Source organism: Trichomycterus rosablanca, chromosome 1 (assembly GCF_030014385.1).
Source record: "Trichomycterus rosablanca isolate fTriRos1 chromosome 1, fTriRos1.hap1, whole genome shotgun sequence".
Classification (NCBI taxonomy): domain Eukaryota; kingdom Metazoa; phylum Chordata; class Actinopteri; order Siluriformes; family Trichomycteridae; genus Trichomycterus; species Trichomycterus rosablanca.
The window spans coordinates 51,726,031-51,745,383 of NC_085988.1; the positions used below are offsets into that span (position 1 = coordinate 51,726,031).

Below are 19,353 nucleotides of genomic sequence, written 5' to 3' on the forward strand. Positions count from 1 at the left end.
ACTGCACTTTATACATACTGTACATTACTGTAATTTCATTTTAATTTTTAATATTTATCTGTTATTTTTTCTATGTTCTATATATATACAAATTTGGTCTAACGTGTTAAATTTGTGCGTTATCTTTATAGTCTTGCCTGTATATTATATTGTTTGTATGTTGTGGAGAGATGACAACAGCCGAAAACAAATTCCTTGTGTGTAAACATACTTGGCGAATAAAGCTGATTCTGATTGTCTGTTCCACAACTGATTAAACAATTTACAAAGTCTGATTTCTAATTGCTGGAAGAAGAAAAAAAAACTTACTGCTGATTTTCAAATGGGGAACAATAATATTTGACTATTTTCATTGCAAAAACAACTTTTTTTTAATACCAGAGGTTTTCTTTCTACCAAAGATTATTCTTTTTCAGGTAACATTTCTTACAAAAAAGCTGAAAAAAACATTTACTGTATCTCCCAGACTTTTACTAATAAATTATGCACCTCCTAGTTTATTCAACCAAATTGATTTTTGAGAGTCTTTCCCCTGCTTGATACAGACACAATGACATAAAGCTCAGGCATTGCACAACTTTATGTTATTATAATTTAATTGGCCATATTCTTCTATAAAACCAACAATTAACTTTTTTTTTTTATGAAGCACTTCAACCTGAAGTGCAATGGAGCCATAAACACTGGCCACAATAAATATTTATAACAATGCACAAATCAAATAGACATAAAGAAAACCAAAAATGCATTAATTAATTCATTTACTACCCACTTGATTCTGATAAAAATTGTGGTGGGTCAGACACAACTTGAAGTTCTTGGGAGCAGAAAAGGAATACACTCACACCCCTACTTATTTACAGCTTTGGACAATCCACCTACTGTTATGCTTTTCTATTTTATACCATATTACTAAAAACTCAGTAATTATTAATTAGTTTTTTATTTTTAAAGGTTTTTGGTCTAACTTACGATTGGCTGTTTGCACACCACAAGTGTCTCTGTAAACCACTGTAATACCAGCCTGTTTAGGTTTAATTCCTATGACTTGCTCTCCAACTCTAAAGAAAAACATGCAAAATAATAAAGGCAGTAAAAAGCAATTTTACCCCCAACAGTGGCAACCTGGTGGTGGGGCCTGTATTTTAACCACTGCGCTAATCCTGCCAGTTGTGCCTAGGGGTGTGTGAGTGAGTGAATGTATGGATGTGTTCAAGTCAAGAATGTACATATGGTGCCCTGTCCAAGCCAAGGTGTGTTATCTTACTTTCATTACAGTGTTAACCTTGATAAAGATGAAACAGACACTGAGTATACCATCATTTGACACTTCAGACAAACACAGCATGTCCTGTAACTCCTTGTCTGGAATGCAGTAGAACAGGGCAGTGAAACTCAGTGGTTTGGCCTTTAAGCAAAAACCCCTTAACACTCTTTTATTGCATTGTAAGTCACTTTAGATAAAACTGTGACACAGATTTCTTTGAATGTAAAGTGCATGTATAGAACTGCATTATTATTTAATTATGGGAAAATGTTTCATGGGAAAATGTTTGTTTTATGAATATAACACCTAACATCTAGCGAATTATTACAATAAAGCTATTACAGAATGCTGATTACACCTAACATCTAGCGAATTATTACAATAAAGCTATTACAGAATGCTGATTACACCTAACATCTAGCGAATTATTACAATAAAGCTATTACAGAATGCTGATTACACCTAACATCTAGCGAATTATTACAATAAAGCTATTACAGAATGCTGATTACACCTAACATCTAGCGAATTATTACAATAAAGCTATTACAGAATGCTGATTACACCTAACATCTAGCGAATTATTACAATAAAGCTATTACAGAATGCTGATTACACCTAACATCTAGCGAATTATTACAATAAAGCTATTACAGAATGCTGATTACACCTAACATCTAGCGAATTATTACAATAAAGCTATTACAGAATGCTGATTACACCTAACATCTAGCGAATTATTACAATAAAGCTATTACAGAATGCTGATTAAAGTATATCTTTAACACTGATTTGAATGTTTCTATTTTGTTAACCAGTTTGAACGGTAACGTTTACATCGCGGCTTCAGATGGCATCATTTCCTGTTGTGTTCCCGTCACGGAGGCGGTAAAAATGAAAATGGTGGAAGCGCGGGACGCAGTTTGACAGTTTATTGTTTTTAGCATAGTTCCTTTTTCCAACATTGTTTTGATGATTTTTTCCGAAAGTCTGTAAATTCTTGCAAAGTTAAAGTGACAACACAGCTACTGTCTGACCACGCTTCTCTTTTTCCTAGGTAAGTTTGCTAAAAGTAGTGATGTTAGCTAACTGGCTAGCGGTGGTAGCTCGGTAGACTTTGGTTGAATCCCAAATTACTTCCGTGTAATAAAAGGGTTCCCTAGTGAAAGCTTAGAAACAACACACCCAGATCCTAAGTAGTGTGCGAGCGTAGGGAAGAGAGAACCATTTGTGATTCTACTTTTGTTAGTTTGTTGTTAATGTGTCTGGTTTGCCTAAGTTTAATTTATGTGTACATTGATTAGCGCAGATATTTAGACATCTTTAAAAACGTACTATGCAATCAAGTTGTTTCAAATATACGCCATCATTGTCTGTTGTGGTCATTAAAAGATTAAAACAACAGTGTTTGGGATTTTTGGCTGTATAAACACCATCACATCTGTGTAATGTGCAAAACCACTGACTTTAGGCTACATTTGTCCCAGCCTTCATGAGGTCATCATCCTTTAAGTCTTTTGCAGTGGGTTTTCTTTATTGTACTGACAAGTTTGCTTACGCCTCCAAATGTTGGGCTTTTTTGCAACGTCAGGACAGGTTTGCTGCTGCATACGTTACGCATTATGGTATCTCTAAGAATGTTCAAGGTCTTGGAAATCCTACACTCATAGCCCATTTGGTGCAAAAAATGATCTGCTGTGTCAACTTTTGTGACAGCTCTTAGTTTTCACCATGGTTTAAACACACCTTGAAAACTTGAATCTATGGATGGTGACACATGGACAGCTGAAGCAGATTAAGGGCTGTTATTGACTTCCTAATGGTTAGATAATGTTGCAACTAACTTTAGGTCATACAGACTAGCAATATGCTTTAAGATATTATGTAGAGGTTGAATAATTGTGACGTGGTATTAACAAGTATCCTGCTACTTTAAAATAGTACATAATTTTCTTTGCCTATGTGCTGCATCATTCAACTGATTACCTTATTGGTCATGTAGCACAATTGGCAATTATTCATAAAGTATGTACTGTATAGTTACGATACTGTACAATATAGAAAATTAGGACCATATAATTTTTTTTAATGTGATGGCCCTAATGATAGGAAGCTTTTGATCTATTTTTTTCTCTCTAATGCGGATAGTCATTACTACATCCTTAGAATAAGTGTGCTGACTCTCCGCAAACAAACTGTGCAAAATACTAAAGGGTGATAGCTTTGTGCATTATAACAAATGATGTCTAATTTCTACATGGGTAATAGGTGTCCAGTCAGTCAATTGGATTGAGAAATACAGTGGATTCACAAAGTATTCAGATCCTTTGTTGTGGCACCCCAAATTAGGGTCAGGTGCATAGCACATAACTCTTTGCTTTAATTACTCTTGAGGTGTGTCTAAAACTCACTTGGGGTCCACCTGTTGCAATTAATTAGACATTTGGCAAGTCAAACGTCTGGGCCTTTTAGTGCCCACAATTTACGTTCCAAACTCTTGCACAGTTGTAAGGTGTGGTTAAAATTGTTGAAAATTATATTCTCTGGGGGACAATCAAGTTTTACCCAATGTTTGGCAAGCAGTGTACTAATTTGTATTTTGTCTATATACTACCATTACGAAGCTGTTACGATAGAAACACCAATCATACATTATCCATAAAAAATTCATAATTATCATTGTCCAAAACCTTAAAGAGCTATTTAAATGCCTACTCCAGGTTTAAACTTGTAAGTAGCAAATCCAAACTACTTGTTTTACAGACCGTACAGCATTAACCAACGATGAATTCTGCAGAGTCAAAGTTTTCCCACCTGCTACAGCCCATTCTGGACCTCACCAAGAACTGGGATGTTGATCTGGCTGCCCAACTTGGGGAATACCTAGAAGAGGTAAGCTAATACATAGCATTTTGTTTTATTATTTCACTACAAGTGCATATTGTGCCTCAAGGGAAGGTCCCTAAAAGGATTTCACTTTAGACCAAGAATAAAATATTGCACCATAAAGAAGTACAATAGACGTTTCATTATTTTTATTTATCCAACACACATTTTTCATCCAAAGCAACACAAGGCTAAATATCATACATACTTGCAGCTGAACTGTTGAATGGTGAAGGGTGTGTTAAAGTGACAGCACTGAACAAATTGATCTTCTGGCTACTGTGCTAAACCTGATGTGTCCTTCATGCAGCTGGATCAAATGATTATCTCGTTTGATGGAGGAAAGACAGTGATGAACTTCGCTGAAGCAGCACTGTTAATTCAAGGTTCTACATGCATCTTTGGCAGAAAGGTGAGGTTTGACTGGTATGACAAATTTTAGCTTAGCTGATAGTTTTGTTGTTTTTGTCTAGCCCATATAAATCACATCCATTCTGGGAATGCGTAATTGTTATTAGCGATTGTCTATTAAATGTTTTCTTCTGTTTACTGCCACAACTGATCTGTGTTCAGCAATCATTACAAACCTATACACAGTAATTGCAAACTAATTGCATCCCTTACAGGTGGAACTACTTCACAGTTTGGTGTTTCAGACTTTGGACTGCATTTCCAACAAAAAACAAAGGTAATTTGGTGTTTAAAAACTCCCATATTAAGGAAAAATATCTGCATATCTAATTAGGCACAGTTTTACCCTGGATGCCCTTTCTGATGCAACTCTCCTCATTTTATCTGGGTTTGGGACTGGCGCTCTTACAGGTGCACCTTACAGTGGCTAGGCTGTTTGGCCAAACCCCTTTCGGCCACTTTCAAATTTTTTGGTAGGGTTTTCCACAAAAAGCTTCAAGGTCAGTAGTAGAACCAATACTTGATAATTAGTTTTACAATACTTGTAAAACTAATTATCATCTCAAAGCTCACCCAGTGTCCTAATCTCCTTCTACTTTTCAAAACCTGTATGTGCATGTACTGCTATAAATTTACTCTTAAGTTGAATAAACTGAACTTTTTGTTTTTGTGATAGTCTTTTGACCTATGATGGCTTATGTGTTTACTACTGAAGAGATATTTATTGATTAATAAAATGTTGTAAGTGGTATAATAAAGGTAGAAGGCCTAGTATAGTTGACATGACACTGGATTTTCCAATCCAGAAAATTTCCCTCTTATTGACTGAAATTTCCATTCAGACCAGTGCCTAGTAAAGATGTGTCAATGGGTGTAAGTGGATCTTTACCTCTGCTATTTGACTAACTGGTTCAGTTGGTGTGCATTGAAAGCCTATACAATGGTCCCAAACCACAGAATGCTGTTCTTAATATATGTCCAATCATTCCATAGCTCAGCTATGCCAAAAGTTCTAGTGATTACAGTAGTAATATTAGGATGAGGTTTGGGATGGAGCCATATCGCATACAGAGAGTGACGCTAAGTTCAATATGACACCCCCACCCCTGTGCACCCACACCCCTGGACCAGTCCCGGAGAACACACATTGCAGCAGCAGAAATTCCTCCCTTTTTCAATATTGCCAATTGTGTTTGTGTTGACACCTGGCCAGGTCATTGGCTCCACTAAGATTTAAACTTGTGAGTTTGAAAACTCCTCAGTGGTGTGCAAGTGTGTTAGACTTCTGTGCCGTCTGCCCCCCATTTCATTTTCCTAATTTACAAGCTATATTTAATCCATCTCTTAATGTTGTTTACATCACAAAGTTCAGTTGTAAGCATTGTATTGCAAACTTGTTTTAAAGGCTGCTGTAATAGTGTTACAGCAATTCAACACACTGACAGCAGTTATGATAAAAACAGTTTGGGAGAAATGTAGTAAACAGTTTTTTTAACCATTAAAAGCTAAGCTCATTTCAGCCTTCTCTCAATTACATTTCACAGAAAGCATATTGTACCTTTATTAACATTGTGTGTTTCTGTTCCCACAGGTCTGATAAACAAGGCTTAGCATCTAGGGATGGTGTTACAGATGGCACCGCTGCAGACAATGAAAGAGATTACTGTGAGGTGTGTAATTCTTTTAGTAGTTTTAAGACATGCAAAATGTTGAATAGTTTGATTGTTATTGTTCCTGATTGTTGTTGTGTTTGCAATAAGCAGTTAAAGAGTGTATGCTAAATCAGTTTGTGTTACACAGTTTGATGCAGTGGGGGTGGAGCCAAGCACTCATCATGTGGAGATGAAAAGTGATCCAACTGAGGTGAGTGTCCTACTGTGAAATTGTTTTCAGGATTTAACAGTGTGGTTAAAATTAGTGGAATGGGTCAAAATTAAATCACCCACTGTGAAAAGCTCAAATGGAGAGCTAGTTGGTTGTAGAACACAATTGGTGATGTCTGAGGGAGACAAGGTTGGATGGGCTTTCTCTTAAATAGAACTAAACAGTTGAATAGGTAACAAAGTATGCAATGATGATTGGGTAAAAATGGAACATTAAAATGTCTGTCATTTACGATCAAGGATGGGTCAAGATTTGCCTCACTGCACAAAACCGCATAAGCAAAAAGTCCAAAAAGTTACGTTTTTCAGTGTACAAATGCAAAAAAAACGATCTGAAGTCATTTATATACAATATTTCAGATAATACAGTAAAATCTCTGTGTGCAAAGTGTGAGGCTGAAAACCAACATTGTTACTAAGCAACTTGGTCAGTTGCCTTTGTTGGAGACCAAAGTAGGCCAAATTATGCTGAACTAGTTTGTTTGCAACTTATATTTTTACTTAAAGGTTACAAATTGATGTAACTCTTGTGCATTTCTTCAGCCGGTGAGGATTGTCCAGCTCCCTCCTGAATCTCTGATTTCTGCAGATGCACTTGAAAAACAGGACTTTCCTCTCCTCAGGTAAAGACCATTAACAGAGCATTTTTAGTGACATTTAACATTAATTATCTGATTCTGCCATGCATACATACAGAGCCCTGAAAAACAACTCTTCAACTCCCTATTTGTCTATATTATTTTCTTACATTGCACATTTTAAAATGGCATTGTCAGATCAAAAGTGAAAGTCATGTTCCATCTTATGCAATACATTATTTTACTTCTACAATCAACACTAACACCCTTACACCATCTAACTCTTACAATTAAAGAATAGTCAGACTGATCAAAATAATTAAGACAATAATTACCTTAAAAAAGGATTGAATACATTTCATTGTATTGGTACTGTAGTTGTAAATGGGAAAATAAAAAAAATACAGTGATACAAATACAAATGATTTTTGGCTCTTGTTAAAATACACGTTTTACAATACAATACAGTAATTTTTTCTTCTGTAATCCATGCTTTATGCACCTGATGACTTTTTGTTTTAAACCATGAGTATTAATAAGATCTCCTTTCAAATACGATTTGTGGTTTTCTTTCAGTGTTAAGGGAGAGGTTCTTGGCAGCTATAAGGATTTTCACATCAGCAACTTCATGCTGGATGCACTGGGCATCATTTGCCAGGATGTAGGTTCCTCTGATGTTCACATTCTCAAAGACACATCAGGTAATTGGCTTGGCTCTACTTGGTCTCTTCTCTATCCATACAGACTCTCCATTTAGTCTCGCTCAGTGAAGCTTCTGGCATTTCTTCATTATATAAGAGTTGAAATTCTTTCATTCTGTTAAAACGTTGCTGCTGACTGTGCCCTGGGTTTTTAATACCTATTTTAGTAATTCATCCAGAAGGCAGGCCAGATGAGATTGTTGGTAATGCTGGTGTTTATTGTGAAAATGGTGATGGTGGCTATGGTGGTGAGGAGATTCTTCCCTTGATGGACAATGACATGGAGGTGGAACCAGAGCCTGAGGAGCACGTGGAAAGACAGCAGGTAAGCAAATCTGTCGATTAAAGCTTTGTCTCTATTTCTCTTCAATGGATAATAAGCAGATAATTTCTGAATGATTTAAAACTAAACAAATATGAACAAAAACTTTAATGTTTGTTTTAAAAGCTATCAGGACATTAAAAAATCAGTGCAAAGAATATTGTTTGTTATTACTAAGTTTATACAAGTAGCTGAAAATTTATATATGTAAAAAAAAATACAATTAAAGCCTGTAGTTTGTTTGGCCTTGAAAACCTAGCCTTTGGGGGTACAGGTATTCGGTCCTAAGCTTAGATAAATAGGGAGGGTTATGCCAGGAAGGGCATCCTGCATAAAACTGTGCCAAATCAAATATGCAGATCAAAAACATATTTACCTGATTGGTCAAGGTCTGGGTTAACAATGACCGCCTCCAGTACTGTTGCTCAGCAGGGTACTGGTGGACGGAGGAGGAAGTATGTTCTACAGCAAAGATAAAGGCAAAAGGGGTAAGAAATGGAGGTGAGAGTAGGTATGTTGAACGTTGGCACTATGACTGGTAAAGAAAAAGAGCTAGCTCATATGATGAAGTAAAGGGTTGACATAATATGTGTACAATAGACCAATTGGAAGTGAAATAGGACTAGGAGCATGGGAGGTGGGTTTAAACTGTTCTGCCATGGTGTAGATAAGAGACATGGGGGGTTAAAAGAAGAGTACATTAAGAATGTAGTGGAGGTTAAAAAAAGTATTTGACAGAGTAATACAGTATGTGTGAGTCTGGAAATGAATGGAGTGGTGATGAATGCCATAAGTGCATATGCTCCACAAGTGGGTTGTGAGATAGAGGAGTGAGTACTGGAGAGAGTACCTAAAGAAGAAAGAATGGTGATCGGAGTGTGGTTGAATGGGCATTTTGGTTTGGGTAACAGAGGTAATCAGACAGTTTTGGATAGATATGGTGTTAGGAACATGAACAGGGAAGGGCAGATGGTGATTGAGTAGCTGAACAAATTTTACGAAGGAGAAACACAATGTGACATGACTGGGAGAAGGTGTACACAAGTGGTCAGATGGTGGTCATTAATGAAAGAAGACTGTGGTGGGAAATGACACGAGATAAGACAGGTATTGAATGGTGGTGAATGAGAGCTAGACAACTGGGCAACGATTGCAAAGGTGGTGGGAAAATCAGCTAGGAAGATACTTGGTGTGACATCTTGACAGAGGAAGGACGAATAAGAGACTTGGTGGTGAAATGAGGAAGAGAAGGAAATTTTAAAAAGAGACTGGCAAAAAAAGAACTTGGATATCCAGAGAGAGATGAAGAGAGTATACATGAGTACAAGGAGATGGGACATAAGGAAAAGAGAGAAGTGACAAAGAAAAAGGAAAAAGTGTATGGCAAGCTGTATGAGAAGTTGGACGCTAAGGAATGTAATACGACTTGTACTGATTGGCCAGATAAAGGAACAGAGCTTTAGGGGATATACAATATGTTAGAAGGACGTGGATGGGAATGTGCTGACAAATTAATATTAAAATGATATTATTATAACAAATGAATGATATTAGGAGAAGGGTGCTGATAATCGAGCTGCCAGGCAGGAGGAGAAGAGGAAGGCCTACGAGGAGGTTTGTAAATCCGGTGAGGGAGGACAGGTGGTTGGGGTGATGGTGGAGGAAGCTCAGGACAAGGCAATATGGAGACAAATGATCTGTTATGGCGACCGTTAACATGAACAACCAAAAGTAGAAGTTTGTTTGGCCTTAAAATTAAGCTTAAGGTGAAAAGTGACCAGATGAAAAATATTAACCAGATGTTTAAGTGGTAGTGATACTTTTAGTACAATTATTTTTATTTTGCAGTTTTTTGAAAGCAAGATTAGCGTAAAACCACTGAGTGACTGTAGTTGTTAATTTGATAAGCAAACCGTTTCTGTGTTTTTTTTTTCCTTCTGAGTAGTACAGTACATATTTTTAATACATAACACATATGTTTTAGATAGAGGCACCCAGTGAGAGGAGAATGCTAAGGGAGAGACCTGCAGTGCAGCCAGTTGCTGAGGAGCCCAAACAGCTGCAGGTAAGCAGCCAAACAACTCTGCAGCCTGTCCAGAAACAAAATGGACAAATAAACTGCTTCCACTTAATTAAAATAAGGTATAGTCTAGATCAGGAGTGAGCGCTATTTAGTGATGCAGAGCCAAATAATCTTTGGTAACAATCAGAAGCTATGTTGGCTGGCTAGGTGTCTACATAGACACGATTACTTATGTTTGAGGAGGGGGGAGGCTGAAGCCCTTCGATTAAATGGCTTTTTGTCCAGGGTATTCCTGAGTTGTGTCTAGTGTTACCGAATTAAACTGGACCGGCCATGAACCTGACCATGATTAAGCAGTTGTGTTGAATAAAATATTGTATGCATTTGATTTCTGCAGGAGGCTATGAATCCTTGGAAATGGCATGACCCATATGAGAATATAGGCGAGAATAAACCGCTAAACACAGGTAAAAAATGAACTTTTGCAACAATGCTGTAGTCACCTAGTTAAACTTCTACAGTCACTTGTAGTGTTTTAACAGATGTGCATAGAAAAGGTAAGCAAATGATTGAGTCCAAAATTTGCAACAATTGCCAACAATCTACAACAAATTAACTTTTGGTTGACTTTGGGAAACGAATATGCAAACTTTGCATTTATTTGTATTACACATTATATTCGATAGTGTATGTTTCTATGTAGTGTATGTAGCTTTATTATATTTTTCTTTCTCTTCTCAAGGCAAATGCTACAATGTGCCTGCTGGGCTAGAAGAATCAGGAAAAAGAAAACGGAAAGGTCCCTCCAAACTACAGGACTTTTGGGGCTGGTGTACTAGTGCTTGTAAGTTTGGATGTTCACTGGAGTATTCAGTTAGTGAAATAGGATTGAAGAGGGACACCTGCATTGTAGTGATATACACAACAAATACAGGCTAATATTCACTGGCAGACTTGCCTAAAAGTCTGGTATCTCTCCCTTGTGTCAACAGTCAATTCACTAAGACTGTAAAAAAGTTAACTGTTCAAATTAAACAAGTATTCTGGATGGTTATTATTGATTGTATTATTATTCTCATCAAGTGTCATATCACTGTACCTCAGAAATAAGGAAGAAATTCTATATTTGTTTAGTTTTGCTTGTCACATGTAATTATTACACTGCTTTCAATTTAAGATCATTAAAAACATACATGTGTAATTGGCATTTCAACACTGTAATTAACAGTTGTATTAAAGACAGGAATTTCTCAGAACACATTAAAATATCAAGCATCTACACACATTGGCCACTTTCTTAGGTTCACCTATCTATTTAGTGGACTTTGGTAGGCTAAACCTACCATACAGATGTACTTTTATTGGTAAACAGTTACTGACTGTAGCACAACACGCACTGCCTTGCTAGTGTCAAAGCAGCACTTAAAATGGTCAACCACCATTAGGACCCACACCGATAACATTTGGGTTCTAGGGGGTACAGAACAACAAATATGCTACAGTCAGTATTTGTATACCAGTCCTTTAAACAAACATACATACAAGATAAATAAACCTAATAAGTGGCTGATTACTTGTTTAATTATATTTTATTGCTCAACACGCAGTATTTCTTATATCCTGGAAATATTTGTTCAGTACGTTATGTAGTCAAACATATGTGGAAACCCTTCCTACTTTCCCACCTTTTCATCTGTTTTCAAATGGGTGTCCAGCCTCATGGTCAGGTGTCTACATATTTTTTGCCATTTAGGATATGCTGTCCTTGGGTGAATGACAAAACGCTCATTTAAAATGTCCATATTAAATTTACATTGGCAGAAAATACAATGATTACTCATGGTAATAGATTGAGGTAAAGTCATGATGGTTATATTTTTAAAAGGTGGGAACTTGTAAATATTTCTGTTTATTTCTCTCATCTTGTAGACGAGAGCACAGACCGCAAGCTAAAGAATGGGCCTTTTTATCCTGGTAAGTAGTTAGGGATTATCACTGTACTGCTGCTAATTTTCATGTGTATATGGCATAAATTAACATATAAAATCTTTTATTTGTAGAATTTAATTACATCTACCTAAGCAAGATGGGTCAGCGTCTGAAAGTGAGGAAGAAGGTCCTTAGGAAGACGGTATGTAAAAGCTTTTTTATATTTAAAAATCTTACATTTTCTTTGAAAAGCTCCACAGTGCCATTGGATGAATGATCAAAGGTATTAACAATTACAAACATCAGGTTGTATTTTTGCATTTTTAATAATTAAGTTTATAAGTATTTATTTCATAACTTATTTCTTAGTCATTCAGGGACGTAAAATTATGTTTTATATATGTATGTATTATAAAAACCCATTTCCAGAAAAGCTGGGACTGATTGTCAATTCTATCCTTTGGTTTGGCAGAAAGTGGTGAGCCATGACCCATCATTCCTTGTAAACACAGATTTTTAATACCCAATCATGATTCCCTCACCTGTGACAAATTCACCTGCTTATTGTGGAATACTAAAAACTGAATATTCTATGAACTGTTCACTCTTTATTTTGCAATTTTTTTGGAGTGTGTTGCAGGCATCAAATTCCAAATGTGTTTCTATTTGATCATTAAAAATTACTTTTGTCGGTTAAATTTAGATTGAGAAGAGTTAACAAATCTCAGATTGGTTTGCATTTCACAAAACATTTAAACTTTTTTAAGAAATAGGGTTTGTATATCATGCTTACAGTGTCATTCAGCTACACTCAGGCACACCTTAAGTTCAGCTGTGTCACATGGCTGCTTTACAATCTTTTACTGCTTTCTTTAGAAGATTTGATGAACAATAGGATTAGTAAGAAACAAGCCTTTTAGTGCCTCTTCAATTATCAGCTATTTGGGTGACATGAGCAACACACCAGCAGTCAAATATGTTTGTGTGGTGGCATGATGGTGTTGGGATGTTTTGCTGTTTTAGGCACTGGATAACTTGCCGTAATTGATAGTACCATGAATTCTGTTATTGATCTTAGACCAAAAAACCCTCAAAGAGAATGTCCTGTCATTACTCGCTTGGTGTATTTAACAAGAAACAATCCAAAGCACATACGCAAGTCACCTGTGGGAGACATGGGATCTGTCACACATGGCAAAAAGCTGACACAGCATTTTATAATAAAATCAACACATGAGCAGTCAAACATGTTGTTGTGGGGCATGATGGTGTTGGGATGTTTTGCTGCTTCAGGCCCTGGGTAACCTGCTATCTTATACCAAAAAAAAATCCTGAAAGAAAATGTCATCACTCACTTGTTTCATTTAACAAGACGATAATCCAAAGCACAGAAACAAGTCCACCTATGAATGACCCAAAAAAACAAAAAAAAACAAAATGCTTTTGAAGTAGCCTAAACATTCTGATTTGAACTCCATCAAGATACTGTGGAAGGACATTTAACAGGTAGTTAATTCTTGAAAGCCCTTCAAAGCAGTACTACAGTTTTTGATCTGACGGTTGAGGGTTAGAGGTATGCCACACTGCCAATTTATCATTTGAACTTCATTATTTAGCCCCTGAGTCAGGCTCTTAATCTTTAATTGCTTCATCTGTAATTGTTAGTCATTTAGATAAAATCATCTGCCAAATGAAGCCTAAACACAGCAGCACCCAAAAAATGCTGAATAGTGTGTGCTTAAGCTAAACTTAATTGAAATCAAATCTAACATTGGTTGGTTGGTTGCATTGTACAATTACAATTTAGTTTTAATGCATGTATGCTTTTTTTGTAGGATGTGTCCAACTCTGAACTCTGTTGTTATGTCTGTAGTGTAGTAAAATGACAGAGCAGGAGACAGGTGCAAAACACGTCTAACTTTACTGAACATTCATGGCATGGCAAAACTCCCGCGAATCAACCGGACAGGTCTCCACTACGTCACTTCCTGAATAGCATCCTCACTTGCTGTCATTCAATAATAAAGTACATTTATGCACTGGACACAACATTTTCCCCTTTCTTAAAAGAATTCCATACATTACACAACAGAAACAGGCATGTAATGGTTATGCACATAAGAACCTCAATTCTTGCAGAAGAACAACTTAACCATTCTTATCAGCTATGATTATTCAATGCAATTAACTATACTGTAATAATCACAATAAGCAGAACAGAAGTAATGTCAGTGCATTAAATCAACATTAAGCACATCATGTCGAATAACAGCAATCAGTAGGAACACAGTAGTAACACTTGCTGCATTAAGTCAAGTTACATAGTCTTGTAGCCAGCTTGGCTTTCGAATGTCCCGTTTAGGTCTGGGTATGTCAGTAAATTCAGATGGTTTTGTTTCCATCTCTGTGGTACAGTCCATAGCATTAGTTTCTGGAAAAGCAGTGAGGTGAGAAGCATTCCAGATTTTTCCATTGCTGAACATGTATGTACCTCCACCAACCTGTTCACTTATGGTTAGAGGGTCACTAAACCTTTTATGTCCTTTGGGTACATGCAATGGATTTCTCACACGCACTTTGTCCCCTTTTTGAAACGAAGGAGAACGAGCACCACGTTTAGCATCCGTGTATGCCTTCATTTTGTCCTGTTTTTGAATAACGCGAGGACGTATGTCCACACTCTTTTGCACTGCAGAATCAGGTGGTAACAAAGTAAATTTTGTACGCATTTTTCGTCCATAGAGCAATTGAAAAGGTGAAGTACCAGTAGTGGCATGTGGAGTAGCACAATAAACTTGCAAGAAGTCAGTAACAGCTTGTTTCCAAGGCTGGTGTTGCTGAATAGCTAGCTGAATTGTCTGTTTGAGCACTCTGTTAAACCTTTCTATGACTCCATTTGCAGCAGGGTAGTAGAGAGAAGAACAGTTATTTCCTCCAAGAATGTTGCAAAAGCTGATGAAGTGAATTGGACTCCATTGTCTGTTACAATGCTCAGTGGGTTTCCATGTCGACTAAACGCAGAAGACAGGAATGTAATCACAGTTCCAGTTGTAATGTTGTGAGCAAAGGCAACTTCAGGCCATTTACTGAAATAATCAGTCAGTGTAATTGCAAATTTGCATTCTGAAGCAGCTGTATCAAAAGGTCCTACAATATCTACAGCAACCTTTTGCCAAGGTCCATCTGGTAGTGGTACTGGTTGTAGTGGAACTGGATGTAACTTAGCAGTTTTGTCATTTGTCTGGCACCAATGACAGGAACGTATTGCACTAAGAACCTGTGCATCCATTTTCGGCCACCAGTAGAGGTCACGCAGTCTTTGTTTTGTTCGCACGACTCCCTGATGAGACTCATGTGCAATGGATATCAGTGTAGGTCTGAGATCAATTGGTACAATTAGACGGGACCCACGAAAAATGAAATTGTCCTTAATACACAGTTCCAAACGAAGTTTGTAATATGGAAGCAGTTCAGGATCTAAGCCTTTTGGTGAAAAAGGCCATCCACGCGTAATCTGATTACGAAGTTTCACATGTTCAGGGCATGTTCCACAAGCAGAGTCAAAGTCAGTAGCAGATAATGTGTTGCGAGCAGTAGAAAGAAGAGCAACAAATTCTTCCTCTGTATCATCCAACTGTGCAGGTGGTGCGTCATTAGCAGGAGCGGCAGGTAATGGTAAGCGCGACATGCAGTCCGCTGGGGCATTTTCTACACCTGGACGGTAAATAACATCGTAATTGAATGGCATAAGACGGGCAGACCATCTAGCAACGCGTAAACCAGCACGTCCAACACCTTTTGTAGTCAGCAATGTTGTTAGCGCCTGGTGGTCCGTCCGCAGGGTAAAACGACGACCCCATAAGTAAGTACGCCACCTTTCGACAGCCCACACACAAGCAAGAGCTTCCTTTTCCACTGTGGAATACTTTCTTTCGGCATCAGAAAGTGTTCGGGACGCTTCTTTCAATACTGGACAGTACTATAATGACAGAGCAGGAGACACAGGTGCAAAACACGTCTAACTTTACTGAACATTCATGGCATGGCAAAACTCCCGCGAATCAACCGGACAGGTCTCCACTATGTCACTTCCTGAATAGCATCCTCACTTGCTGTCATTCAATAATAAAGTACATTTATGCACTGGACACAACATCTGTCTGACTGTTTTAGGGTGTGTACGTGTCTGATGAGGTGTTAAAAAGAACGTACTTGGAACCAGAGAAGCAAGAGGAGCAAGATGAGGTGTTTCGACATGGCGAAGAGGATGGTATGTAAAGCAAGCATGTACACACACAATCATATGTTTTTACTATGAAGGTGATCAGTTTTTTTAAATAGCTTATTTGATCTCATTCAGGTGGGGACTTCTCAGATCATGAAAATGAGAACTTGGTTGATCATGGACCTGAGGACATTAACGGTGAACACGACCCAGTTTTTACTGGTAAAGTTTATAGGATTTTCCTAGCTATTTTAAGGAAAAATGAATATATACTATATTTAAACTATATAAACTATATTTTTCCTTCTCTTTCTCAGATTCGCAAATGGGCCGGATCAGTTATGAGGACTTGGTCAAAAAGAGTGTGGTATGCATGCATATGAATACTAGTAGTTCTAGGTTTCACCTTTTGTTACTACAGCCAGGTTGCTATTGTTGGGCCATTGACTCTAAATAGCTTGGACTGTATTCAGTCACAGTTATAGATTGCTGTGAATGAAGCATCTGTTAAATGCCATAAATGTAAATGATACTTTGTTAGCTAGCTACTTGAAGTATTTTTTGCTGTAAGATTTAAAGAGGCATATTTGACATGTGTGATATTGATTGAATGTGCCTTGTCTGGTTATAGGAGCTGTTCTTAGCCAACTCACAGAAGTACATTCAGGAAACAGCTCTGTCTCGCAGGGTAAAGGACTGGGAGAGTGAAATCAACCCTCGGCTCAGGGCTCAGGTAATTAATGACTGGTGGTAAGATTTTTCCTAAAGAACACCTCTATTCATTACACTGCTGGTAGGTAGGTTTGGAACCAAGACCACACAGTCAATTTGTGATTTATTTCTATTTCTCATTTTATTCTATTTACTATATACCAGTAAAGGCTTTGTATTTCAAAGGCATTTGTTTTTATTTTACATTAGCAAAACTGTAAATATGTAATTTGGAGTATCCATTATAAATGATTTCCTTTAAGTTTTTTTCAATATTTATTGAAATGCTTGCTCAAAATCCAACACAGAAGATTCTTCTGAAATGCACAGCCATGAATGAAATTACCTTTTTCAAATGAAAATTTTTTTTTTATAGAAACTGTATTGTACAATAACCAAACCATAATCGTTAATATAAAAATACTGTATACAGTTTATACATTTGCATAACACACACATTTAAACGACACATCCTTAGAGATGTCTTAATTTGTCTAAAATTGCATATTATACATTTAAGGCCATTTAATAGTGTTAAATTGTTACCTGGTCTTGAATTTCTGGCCAAAAACATTTTTTTTAATTTAAAAGCACTGTTTTGGATAAGACACCCTGTAAATACTGTGTCTATTTATTTTCATATTTATATTTATCCTTCACTTTTTGGCAAATGCCAGGAAAATCCTCCAAACAAAAATACATATGTTTTGTTTGAGTGATGCAAAATCAACAAAGCATTTAATAAAACAGCTAAAAGCCATATACAGAACATTGAAAGAAAGATTAACAACTGATCCAACTCCTCACTAGTAAACATACAGAATTCATTTGAATGGGACAAGCTGTGTAGTGCACATGTAATGCAGAATTATCAAAGTCAGGAGAATGTGGAACCAGAATAACATTTTAGTGTGAGTAAGCAGGTGTAGACTTAAACATAATTTACAGGGGGTTTTTTTGTTTTATAATAAATACTACAAATTTTGATCTCATCATTTGATGTTTCATCCTGAACTTTACAGCTCTAACAGGAAACTTTAGGTGAAGTATGTGCTGATGAATTTACACTCTGTGTTTGTTCAGGAGGAACGTCTGGTTTTTGACATCCATGACTATGGGGACAGGATTGTAAATGCTCTTGGTGCTATTGGGGTGAAGCGATCATTTGCATCTCTTGTTGAAGGCATGGAAAACACAGAAGCCTGCAGATACATGCTAGCTTCTCTTCAGCTGGTCAGTCAATGCATTTTACTATTGTTTTGAAATTGCACATTCCATTTAAGATGTAAACAGAGCAAACAGACAAACCTGAAGTACATAGTGCAACTTAAAATTATAGTATACACTCACTGAGCACTTAGCACTCATTTTTTTAAGTTACACCTCCCATCTAGATGAACTTTGTGGGCATACAATTACTGATAGTAGCCCATTTGTTGCACTGTACACTTTGACTCCTTTGAAAAGGACTTGTGTTGTATCTGTTAGTCCTGACAGGCAGCTCAGATTCGTTTTCTTGGAGGGTAAATTAAGTTGTCAGATTATTCTTGAGTATGGAGTAGTGACCATTTCTCTTTTGTCATGGCATGATTTTTAAAAACAGTGAGCTGTTTCTTCAAAAGCTAGTCAAACCACTAAATTACTACTTAAACTGTAAATTGTTGGTTAGACTGTGAAGTAAGTTAGTATGTGAACTGACATGTATGTCTGTTTCAGGCCAACGACTACACAGTAGAGATTGGTAGAAAAAGTGGACTTGAAGAGAGCATAGATACCATGGAGCTAACATTGCTGTCCAAACACAGGGTTCACGAACAGATCAAGCATTACAGCAACACGGCTGAGCAGGATCTTCAGTGACCTTTCACAAGGCTTGGACCACTTTCTAAATGACAGTAGTTTAACACTAAAAAAGACACAATGTCTTTTAGACAATGTGTCTTTTTTAAGTGGTCTAGTTTTGGATGCATTTATGAAATTGGTAAATTCTATACTTGTTGTAAATTAGGCTTCCTGTTTAGTCCAGGGTTGGGTTAGAAGTTACTGTCCGGGAAAGAACAATTCTATGTCTGTATCATTCTGTCTGTCTGTCTGTCTGTCCAATTTTAATGTGCTGCCACTGTCTTTTTCTTATGTCTTGCACATTACTACTCTTTTTATAGATTTTTTTTTTTTACAGAGGACTGCCTCCTACCTACATAAAGCATCATTTCTCAAGCTACATTAGGTTTGAACTGAAAAATGTAATGTTTCTGTTATCATAAACAGACAATTACCTTCAAATTAAGGTGTGATTTTTACAAATGTTTGGTTTTTTTAGCCTTTAAAAATGTTGGAGTATTTAAAAAGGGTTGAGTTATTTGTAAAGAACTTAAATTAAAGCTTTAACCAACTGCTTACACTAGCCTGGGTCTATT

At 36.9% G+C, this 19,353-nt stretch overlaps 1 protein-coding gene across 2 annotated transcripts; it reads left to right on the forward strand.

The window, feature by feature from the left end:
* Positions 1-2,161: 2,161 nt before the first annotated feature.
* ncaph2 (non-SMC condensin II complex, subunit H2) lies at positions 2,162-19,219 on the forward strand. 2 transcript variants are annotated; one of them, XM_063004061.1, is made up of 20 exons: positions 2,162-2,324; positions 4,031-4,159; positions 4,464-4,565; positions 4,780-4,841; positions 6,156-6,234; positions 6,365-6,427; positions 6,991-7,070; positions 7,602-7,726; positions 7,894-8,051; positions 10,033-10,113; positions 10,469-10,538; positions 10,814-10,915; positions 12,001-12,045; positions 12,132-12,202; positions 16,174-16,270; positions 16,361-16,447; positions 16,543-16,592; positions 16,857-16,958; positions 18,020-18,169; positions 18,653-19,219. In XM_063004061.1, exons 2-20 carry the CDS (start codon positions 4,052-4,054, stop codon positions 18,794-18,796), a joined length of 1,776 nt encoding a protein of 591 aa, XP_062860131.1. In that variant the 5' UTR covers positions 2,162-2,324; positions 4,031-4,051; the 3' UTR covers positions 18,797-19,219. The 2 variants fall into 2 exon arrangements, with proteins under 2 accessions (XP_062860131.1, XP_062860132.1); XM_063004062.1 differs by lacking the exons at positions 2,162-2,324; positions 4,031-4,159; positions 4,464-4,565 and having other exon boundaries at positions 4,782-4,841; positions 6,156-6,229.
* Positions 19,220-19,353: the final 134 nt, after the last annotated feature.

Bases quoted from the DNA above. Each gene is read 5' to 3' on its own strand.
- ncaph2 (XM_063004061.1), top strand. From the start codon at position 4,052: ATGAATTCTGCAGAGTCAAAGTTTTCCCACCTGCTACAGCCCATTCTG. The intron at 4,566-4,779 runs GTGAGGTTTGAC...CATCCCTTACAG, and splicing joins CATGCATCTTTGGCAGAAAG to GTGGAACTACTTCACAGTTT. The intron at 6,235-6,364 runs GTGTGTAATTCT...TGTGTTACACAG, and splicing joins ATGAAAGAGATTACTGTGAG to TTTGATGCAGTGGGGGTGGA.